The sequence below is a fragment of the Danio aesculapii genome, chromosome 1, assembly GCF_903798145.1.
Source record: "Danio aesculapii chromosome 1, fDanAes4.1, whole genome shotgun sequence".
In the NCBI taxonomy this organism is placed as follows: domain Eukaryota; kingdom Metazoa; phylum Chordata; class Actinopteri; order Cypriniformes; family Danionidae; genus Danio; species Danio aesculapii.
The window spans coordinates 8010375-8021558 of NC_079435.1; the positions used below are offsets into that span (position 1 = coordinate 8010375).

Here is an 11184-nt window from a genome sequence, read left to right on the forward strand (position 1 = left end):
TTAAAGAATGGTACACCAGGAACTGTCTTCTGCTGGTGGAAAAGGACGAGGAGGAGGAGTGTGATTTACAGGAGTGCTGTAGGACTGAATAACAGAATGTTGTTGCTGGTAAAGTTGTTTCTGGTAAAGTGATTGCAGGTTGCTGGTAAGATAGCCAGTGTTGGAGACCTTGGAGAGAAAATCCTCTCTGCTCATGTTTTTGATGATCTTGAGGAGGCCTTGACTCACACGATAGGTTTTGCTGCTGTCAAAAAGTTTGGCGTCGCTGTGTTCAGTCACATAAACCCTGCTTAATTTACCAATCCCATCCTGACGCACAATAATGCGGTCCTTGTTGCTGTCAGGTGTATTGCGGCTGTATTTTCCCCTCACATAATCTGGGAGCTCGTCTGCATTTCGATAATTCAGGTTTCCCACTTCATAGTATGGGAGATTTTGAATGGGCACGATGTGATCTTCATCTTCAATTCTGTTATTAAACTTGTGGAAGCCAAAGTCTCCATCCTCGGGATCGGAGGATTTAGCGATAATTTCCCCGCAACTCATGTCTACATATTCACGAGCAAACCAGTAGAGCAGATTGAGGCCATGTCTGGGCTCCGGCTGACCGAAGCCTGACTGTTTGAGCTGGGAGAGTTCATTCAGTGTGCCTTTCACCATGATTGATGATCACTGTGAGAGAGAGAAAGAGGAAAATATATATTAACAGAAAATTAGACACTCAAATTATACAAATGCTGGTTTGTTGTAACCCAACGTTGTCATCAAATATGGATATTCAAGCCACTGGGTTAAAACGTGCAATTTCAATTTAATTGAACAGAATGAACCTAATTTTAGTGCTGGGCACAAATGAATCTCGATTAATCGCTTATAAAAAGTTTGTTTTGACAATTTAAGTGTGTGTACTGTGTTTATTCATTATGGATATGTAAATACAGACATACATACATACATACATATATACAAACATATATATATATAAATTAAAAAATATATGTAACAAAATTATTTTGTATATTTGTGCTTCTATGTTTGTGTGTCCATCATATATATAATATATACATATATTATGCCAAGAACAAGCTTTTAGTTTGGATGCAATTAATCTTGTCATCTTGTCTTTGAATGTAATATTTAACATTTAAAGATGAATTAATGTAAGCCATTTGTATCATGGTGACTATTGGGCTTGACCCCTTATTTGTTTTTGCATGAATAAAAATTTGTTGGAAAAAAGTTCAGCGTCCCTAAAACTTTGAGGATTATTTTAATCAGAATTTATCACTAAATCATGTGTTGTAGAAAAAGAGTCAGATTCCTAAAGAAATATTGTTGTCAACAAAAAGGTAGTTTAAACCTCCATTGTTCTCTTGAAATAGCATCATTAGTTTGTTGCAAATATGCATAATTTTATGAAATATAGGATGTAAAATGTTTTCATTAAAGAAGATTGAAAAGAAAGTCAGAGTAGTTATAGTGTTATAGTTCTGTTTAGTAAATGTCCCTATAGCCGTGTGGAGGAAATCATGTTATTAAGCATTATAAGCTCACTCTGTGATTAATAAACACACAAAAGCTGATTTGTACCTTTCAGATGAAGAGTGCTCCTCCGAGCGTTTCAGCAGTGATGATCTGTGGAAAACTGAGCTCACCGTGTCACTGAGCAACAGTATTTGTTTAATTATCTTTTTACAACACACCCACTTCAGAAAAAAGAAAAAAAAGAAAATGCATGGCTGGGAAATAGAAACTTAAGCAGTTTGGAGGGGAGGAGATTTCTAGAAAGTTATTTTGTCGTTTCAATGTTTTTATGAATATGAAAAATAAGACAAATGTCTCTATTATGGAAATTCATTCATTCCAATAAAGGGCTTAGTCCCTTTATTAATCTAGTGTCGCCACAGCGGAATGAACCGCCAACTTATCCAGCATTTGTTTTACACATCGGTTTCCCTTCCAGATGCAACCCATCACTGGGAAACACATTTACACACTACGGACAATTTAGCTTACCATATTTACTTATACCACATGTTTAGACTGGGAGGAAATCGGAGCACCCGGGGAAAACCCACACGAACACAGGGAGAACATGTAAATTCTGCACAGTGTGCCGACTGGCTCAGCTAGGACTTTAACCAGCGGCCCATTTGCTGTGAGGCAGCAGTGCTAGCCACTGAGCCGCCGTGTCACTCGATCCTAAAATTGTGGAAAGAAATGGGGGGGAGGTGAAGTTTAGGCTGGATAGTTATGTTAAATTTGGGAAAATCTGAGTGGCTAGCTAATGATTAGCAAAAAGGACCAGCTGTAGTCAATCATATGCTCCTCGAAATTAGTTCGTGAAACTTCACTTATTACTAGCAGTTTTCAATCCTCGTTGCAATCAAGTAAAAAACAAAAAAACACAGTTCCCTTTCTGCCTTTTATTTTAAACTCTTTATTATGAAATCTAACACCTCGTCAACTGCTTGTGGACCAAATGTATGGGTCAACAAACTGAAATCAGAGGAATGGTCGAGGGCTGACTGCAAATTGGCCTGTATATTGGTGAGAGTAGTCCTTTTATAAAAGTAAAAAAAAATCAAATTAAAACATACAGCAAACATACATAACTGTACATTAAATCAATGGTTCATCCATCACGTAGTCCCCCCATCAAGTGTTTAAAACATGGGGTTCTTTCCTCTGTTAAGCACAAATTAAAGACAGAAAACAACTTGCACATATTGAAGGGTTGAAAAATGTAAGTGTTAATGATGACTGCTTAAAAATATCCGTTTTAAAGTCTTAAAATGTCATATATATTAAAAGCTAAATTTTAGGCCTAAAAAGTCTAATTCTTATTCTTCTACTGAAATGTTGTGCTGTAGGTCTTAATTTTCCTGTTATTTTTTCTCTCTCTCAATATTATTACTGTTGTAGACTGTAGTAATTGACAGCTATGTTTTGTTCTATTCTTGGTAGGGGTTATAGGCTTTGTGAATGGATATTTTTGAAAAATTATATAAAAAAATCAAAAATTATTATTGAAAAACAGCAAAATTATTATTATTTTTAAATTAAATTTATTACATTAATAATTTTTTGATAGGGCAGGTGAAAATATTTTCAAACTGGCATATTACAAAAAATCTTAAGCATGTAGTCCTGTACAGGTCTAAAATTTCATTCATAAAGGTCTTAAAAAGTGACTTGGTGAAACCCTTTTATTTTTGGATGAACCACTGCTTTAAGCAAATAATGCTATTCCTGGTCACTTCTGCACTCTGGTCACTTATGCCATTGCATATCAGTTCTGGACTGATGTTTTGATTAAGGTTTTTGACGAGACCAGTGTCTAGGTCTGAAGCCTCCCCCTCAGTTAAAGCACTAAAAATGCTTTTCTTGGTCCTCGTTTTTTTGGGAAGAGTGAGGACCATTTCAGGTGAGTTTTTCTTGCAGCCCTTAAACACAGTTGTGGATTAGAACAAGAAAAGAAAACAAACTGTAAAAAAATACATATAGAGTGGATATAAAAAGTCTACACACCCCTGTTGAAATGCAAGGTTTTGTGTTGTAAAAAATGAAACTACAGTATTAGAAAGTACTAAATCCAGCTTGACCAGCCTAGCCAGGCTGGGAGCCCAGCCAAAACCAGCTATGTCCAGCTTAAACCAGGCTGGTCAAGCTGGTTTTAGCTGGTCATTTTTCAGCCTGACCAGCTAAGACCAGGCTGGAAATGGCGGAAACCAGCCTGGAAATGGCCAAAACCCCTCTAAAACCAGGCTGGTCCACCAGCTAAAACCAGCCAACCAGCCTAGGCTGGTTTAAGCTGGATTTTTCAGCAGGGCTGTGTGTAGGACTAGTTTCTTTCACACCGTATCCAAATCCTTCTGTGTTTTGATGTGATTTTTGACTGTCGTAGCTGTGAAATAAATGAAATCATTCAGCGTATATATGGATAATGGAACTGTAATGCGCTCAAAACCTGCTGGAACTACTTTATACCAAAGTCCCTTTAAGGCAGGCGTGACCAATCCTGTTCCTGGAGATCGACCTTCCTGCAGATTTCAGTTCACTCGGCGGCCATCTTTGAAACGCCTCTCGGGCAGTATGCTCGGGCATTCTGTTTGAATGGGGAAACATCAATTTCTATAAAATTGCTTGCCAAGCTCACGATTACATTTCATATGATGAAACAACAATTACGTTAAGCAACTGTCTCTTTAGGTTTATTCCTAAACGTTTGAGTCACACAAAATCTGCAGAAATTCACATCTGGTCCAAGCCCCTCCTCCAGAGAAATGTCAGTCTGTAGCAATCGCTGATTGGTTCTTGTACTAGAAGGCGGGCTTTATTCACCATATAGTGATCGCTGATTGGATCTTGTACTAGAAGGCGGGGCTTCATTCGCCAAACTGACAGTTACACTTTTCCCCATTCAAAAGTATACGAGTGACATGTCTTGTGTATTCACCTTTGCTTATACATAACGGCACGTCTTCGAATGTTCACCAGCCAATCATAATCAAGCATTTATCAACATCCTTAGCATAATACAGATAATTAAATATAAAGCCTGTGATAAAATTGATATTAATCATCAGATGAATGAGAGAAGGTTAATAACTGTGGCTGTTTATGTTTAAAGAATGGTACACCACCAGCGTTCTGCCGGCGGAGGAGGACGAGCGTTGGAGACCTCAGAGAGAAAATCCTCTCTGCTCCTGTTTTTGATAATCTTGAGGAGGCCTTGGCTCACACGGTAGGTTTTGCTGCTGTCAAAATGTCTCGGGTCGCTGTGTTCAGTCACATAAACCCTGCTTAATTTACCATTCCCATCCTGACGCACAATAATGCGGTCCTTGTTGCTGTCAGGTGTATTGCGGCTGTATTTTCCCCTCACATAATCTGGGAGCTCGTCTGCATTTCGATAATTCAGGTTTCCCACTTCATAGTATGGGAGATTTTGAATGGGCACGATGTGATCTTCATCTTCAATTCTGTTATTAAACTTGTGGAAGCCAAAGTCTCCATCCTCGGGATAGGAGGATTTAGCGATAATTTCCCCATAACCTATGTCTACATATTCACGAGCAAACCAGTAGAGCAGATTGAGGCCGTGTCTGGGCTCCGGCTGACCGAAGCCTGACTGTTTGAGCTGGGAGAGTTCATTCAGTGTGCCTTTCACCATGATTGATGATCACTGTGAGAGAGAGAAAGAGGAAAATATATATTACAGAAAATTAGATAATATATAATACTCAAATTATACAAATGCTGGTTTGTTGTAACCCAACGTTGTCAAATTAATGTAATCCAAACCATTGGGTTATACGTGTAATTTAAATTTCATGAAAATAATAATAAAAAAACACATATGTATATACAGTTGGTCAGAATTATTAGCCTTCCTGTTTAATTTTTTCCCAATTTCTGTTTAACGAAGAGCATATTTTTTTAACATTTCTACACATAATAGTTTTAATAACTCATTTCTAATAACTGATTTATTTTATCTTTGTCATGATGACAGTTAATAATATTTTACTAGATATTTTCAAGACACTTCTATACAGCTTAAAGTTACATTTAAAGTCTTAACTAGGTTAATTAGGTTAACTAGGCAGGTTAGGGTAATTAGGCAAGTTATTGTATAAAGATGGTTTGTTCTGTAGACTATCGAAAAAACAATTTGCTTAAAGGAGTTAATAATATTGACCTTAAAATGGTGTTTAAAAAAATTTAAAACTGCTTTAATTCTAGCTGAAATAAAACAAATAAGACTTTCCCCAGAAGAAAAAATATTATCAGACATACTGTGAACATTTCCTTGCTCTGTTAAACATCATTTGGGAAATATTTAAAAGAGAAAAAGAAATTCAAAGTGGGGCTAATAATTCTGACTTCAACTGTATATCGTTGTGAAAAATGTGCTTAACTGTATTGAAAGTGTACTTTTTGGTACTTGAAATCTGAAATGTATACTTTTTAAAAATTACAATTGCAGATAATATGTTAAAATGTATATTAAATGCCACTTAAGAATACTTAAGTAGAGTGTACTTTAATTAATGACACTTTTTCCAACACACTTACAGTAAGTGCAACTGTGACAAGCCTGTCACAATAATCAAAATATGAACTTACCGCACAACACATGGACATGACCTCAAGCATTTTTGGTGATGCATTATATAAAACCAATTCTAGCAACATTTTAGCTGATTGTGCATCATCTCTATCTTTATTGGAGGTGTCAGTGTCAGTATGGTTAAAAAACACCAGTAGCCTACAATTTAGCCTACCCAATTCACCTGTACCGCATGTCTTTGGACTGTGGGGGAAACCGGAGCACCCAGAGGAAACCCACGCGAACGCAGGGAGAACATCAGGGGGGTTTCATTGACCCCCTAATTTAAGCTTGATCTCCCCTGAAGAACGTCAAAACCACTTATGGTGGGTCAGCCCTTTAATACTGAGAAATAGTTAGCTCTGATCTGTATTTTAAATAATATCAACAATTAAAGTACTAGATAATATAAATACACATTTGATCACCCCTATAACAGTTCATACCATTGTGAATGCATAACTACGCCTAAAAGTAAACGCCTAATAGAGCCTATAAGTAAAGTCAAATTAGATGCATAGTTTGTATTATTTGACCTACAGTAACTTCTAAACCTGTTAATCAGAATACTGTAGGGCAGAATACACTAAATATCCCTCAAAACACTGAAAGCTTAAATGTTTTATTAATACATTAGATGTAATATAAATACATAAATTAGTTTCACCGAAGCATGAATTACACAAACCAACATTACTGAAAGAGTTAAACCCCCCAATCATCAACGTATAATTCGGACCCTGCATAGTAATAGTTATAGTGTTATAGCTCTGTTTCTCAAATAGTAAATGTCCCTATAGCCATGTTGAGGAAAACAATGTTATTAAGCATTATAAGCTCACTCTGTGATCAATAAACACACAAAAGTTTGTAAGTTGTACTTTACAGATGAAGAGTGCTCCTCCAAGCGTTTCAGCAGTGATGATCTGTAGAGAACTGTGTCTCACTGAGCAGCAGAGGAAAGCACAGTATTTGCTCAACTATCTTTTTACAACACACCAACTTCAACAACAAAAAATTGCATAGTTGGGAAATAGAAACTTAAGCAGTTTGGAAGGGAGGAGATTTCTGGGAAGTTGTTTTGGTGTTTCAATGTGAACGGATGTTAACTTCATATGCTGCTGTGCTCTTTATATATGGAGATATTATTCATTCTTTCATTTTCCTTTGGCTTAGTCACTTATCAGGGGTCGCCACAGTGGAATGAACCGCCAACTATTCCAGCGTATGTTTTACCCAGCGGATGCTCTTCCAGCCACAACCCATTACTGGGAAACACCCACACACACACACACACTATTTAGTTTCTTCAATTTACCTATACCGTAATGTGTATGGACTGTGGGGGAAACTGGAGCATCCAAAAGATGTAAAATTATTAACAATAGCATATTTATGATATTAATACAAAAATAGCTCTGTTGTGTGTGGAGTTATTGTAAATGTATTGATGCACTGCAAAACAAAATCTGTAAGTTAGCAGTTTTCTGTATTTTGTGTTTCCCCCGTTTATTTATGCTTTTTTCATGCATTATGGGAGCTTGATCATTCTTTTAAACAACTTTTAACCATCATAAGTTCAGAAAAGTGACTTTTATAAACATATTTAATAGTGTAAAGTGATGTATTGTCTGGGTTGTTGTATATCACAGTACAAAAACCTTGTAATAAACACTCAGCACATTTTCTGTTATTTTACTTATTTCTCTCTATATATGATTTCTTTTCCATTGTTAATTCAAATATTAAAATGTCAATAAAAGTCACTTCGTTAAACTGTAGTTGAAGTTTCATCATCAAATGTCGACAGAGCAGAGATCAACATCCCATAATGCAATTTACAACTTTTTCTAAACGAAAAACACTTGTGAAATTCCTAATTAACAGATTTTTTTACAGCATAGTTACACTCACAAAAAAAATGCTGGGTCGTCATAATCAAACATTGTTATTTAAATGTAATTAAAAAAAATGTTTCTAATTTAGGGTTTGCCTGAGTATAGTTCTTAGGAAATAATGTGAAATACTTGACTAAACTGGAGGGGAAAAAAGATTTTACTTCTATGCATCTATACGATCTATACATTTCACCCTGACACATCTCATTGTGTAACTACACAATACATACTCTCTGTCAGGATGATTAACTGGTGAATATATAGCTATATTATAGCCAACAAAATGCTTTATGAACAACTATATGGAGCCAGAGCAGTCTTAAAAATAATACATTTACAAAAAAATGTAAAGATCATAAATATTTTCACTGATGAATGAATGAAATGAAAGTGTTTTGAATTTACAAATAGGATTTGTGTATTTATAAATCATGTTTTGAACTTATAAATTGGATATGTGCATTTTTAAATTGTGTTTTGATTTTACAAATTGGATTTGTGTATTTATGAATCGTGTTTTGAACTTATGAATTGGATTTGTGTATTTTTGAATCGTGTTTTGAACTTATGAATTTGATTTGTGTATTTTTGAATCGTGTTTTGAACTTATGAATTTGATTTGGTTTTTTTATATCCTGTTTTGAACTTACGAATTGGATGTGTATTTTTTTTTTATCGTGTTTTGAACTTCTGAATTGGATTTTTGTATTTATGAATCATGTTTTGAACTTACGAATTGAATTCGTGTATTTATGAATCTTGTTTTGAACTTACGAATTGAATTCGTGTATTTTTGAATCTTGTTTTGAACTTACGAATTGGATGTGTTTTTGAATTATGTTTTGAACTTACGAATTTGATTTTTGTATTTACGAATCATGTTTTGAACTTACAAATTGGATTTGTTTACGAACCGTGTTTTGAACTTGCGCATTGGTTTTGTGTATTTATGAATCATATTTTGAACTTACAAAATGGATGTGTAGTTATAAATCTTATTTTGAACTTACGAATTGGATTTTTGTATTTACGAATCATGTTTTGAATTTGCGAATTGGATTTGTGTATTTACGAATCTTGTTTTGAACTTATGAATTGGATTTGTGTATTTATGAATCATGTTTTGAACTTACGAATTGGATTTGTGTATTTATGAATCGTGTTTTGAACTTACGAATTGGATTTGCTTTTAAATCGTGTTTTAAACTTACAAATTGGATTTGTGTTTACGAAGCGTGTTTTGAACTTGCGAATTGGTTTTGTGTATTTATGAATCGTATTTTGAACTTACAAAATGGATGTGTAGTTATAATTCGTGTTTTGAACTTGCGAATTGGATTTGTGCATTTATGATTCGTGTTTTGAACTTACGAATTGGATTTGTGTATTTATGAATCGTGTTTTGAACTTACGAATTGGATGTGTTTTTGAATTATGTTTTGAACTTACGAATTGGATTTGCTTTTAAATCTTGTTTTAAACTTACAAATTGGATTTGTGTTTACGAAGCGTGTTTTGAACTTGCGAATTGGTTTTGTGTATTTATGAATCGTATTTTGAACTTACAAAATGGATGTGTAGTTATAATTCGTGTTTTGAACTTGCGAATTGGATTTGTGTATTAATGAATCGTGTTTTGAACTTACGAATTGGATGTGTTTTTAAATTATGTTTTGAACTTACGAATTAGATTTTTGTATTTACGAATCATGTTTTGAACTTATGAATTGGATTTGCTTTTAAATCGTGTTTTGAACTTACAAATTGGATGTGTAGTTATAATTCGTGTTTTGAACTTACGAATTGGATTTTGTAAATGTGATGTGTTGTGACGAATGAATTATATTTTGCAAATGTATTATTTTTAAGACTGATCTGGCTCCATACTACTAGAAAGAAAAAAAAAGGAAAAGGAAGAAAAAAAAGAAAAAAAGTTTCAGCAAAAATGCAAGCAAAAGAAAGAAAAACGAAACTTATCCACCGGCTGCATTCACATTCACAACAGTGCAACAGGGTATTAAATAATCAAACAGACTTGACATGTTGTGCGTTTGATCAGATCCTTTTCAAACCAGCTTTTATTATCATCATCATCAGTCAAGAGCGTTTCTGTGCCATGACACAAAGATCAGAGGCCAAGAGAGGGACAACGTAAAGAGAAGAAACCAAAAAAAAATAATCAACCAACAAGACAAATAAAAAGAGACTCAAATAGACTCTGCAGTTATTACTCACTGCCGCATTAACGGAATAAGAGGACGACGGGATAGATATACATATATATAAAATGTCTATTAGTCTGGATCCATAGGAAAACAATAAGCAAATGCTTTTGATATGGGGGGAAACACAAAAGCATTGTCAAATCCCATATCAAACAAACCAAAATGAAGATAAAAGTCAAAATAATTATGTTGAACCCTCAAACTACATCAAAATTACCATCATAATTATAACTCTAGCTGTCAGTGTCAGCATTACAAGAATTGGTATTAATAGTATGAATGTTCGACTTCATTATTTGATATATATATTTATATATACACAAATATTTGCAATGTTTTTTGCAAACTGTTGTATTCTCGTCTTTTTTTCCACGCATGTGTTTTAAGTACACTTGAAAATAAAATGCGATTTTTCTTTTTTTTTGTTTCACTGGAATATACAACAAACCCCAAATACGTCACACATGATCACACACACACACATACTCCCTTGACCTCACATGTCCACTTGAACATACACACGCACACATACACACATGAGTGCCTCAGTTTGTGGACATTTCTCCTCAGCTTTCCACATGACCGTAATGCATCTGCATATAGCGTTTAATTGGCTTTACTTAAATAAAATAAGTAAACCCAACACCTTAAGTATATGAACTAAGTGCACTGTAAAAAGTGATCAATTAAAATAAACAAGTAAACCCACTGCCTTAAAAATGACAAGTTGATCTTACTATTTAAGATAGTACTAGCAAGTACTATTAAGTATTTCTGTTGTAACTTAAAACTGTTTAGTTCTCTTAACATAATTTTTATAATTATGCACATAGTATATTTACTTGTCTACAAGTTAACTAATCGCTTTTAACAGTGTGGATAATTATAAAAATGAAGTTGTCAACTTAATAATTGTGAGTTACGCTTTTGCTTTTTTAAGCTTGTT

At 34.4% G+C, this 11184-nt stretch overlaps 1 protein-coding gene across 1 annotated transcript; it reads right to left on the reverse strand.

The window, feature by feature from the left end:
* Positions 1–1657, reverse strand: LOC130225251 (uncharacterized). Its single transcript, XM_056456539.1, has 2 exons — positions 1591–1657; positions 1–672 (listed from the first exon to the last, which is right to left on the reverse strand). The coding sequence occupies exon 2, from the start codon at positions 658–660 to the stop codon at positions 1–3; it is 660 nt and encodes a 219-aa protein (XP_056312514.1). The 5' UTR covers positions 661–672; positions 1591–1657.
* Between the last annotated feature and the right edge of the window lie 9527 nt (positions 1658–11184).

Bases quoted from the DNA above. Each gene is read 5' to 3' on its own strand.
- LOC130225251 (XM_056456539.1), bottom strand. From the start codon at position 660: ATGGTGAAAGGCACACTGAATGAACTCTCCCAGCTCAAACAGTCAGGC.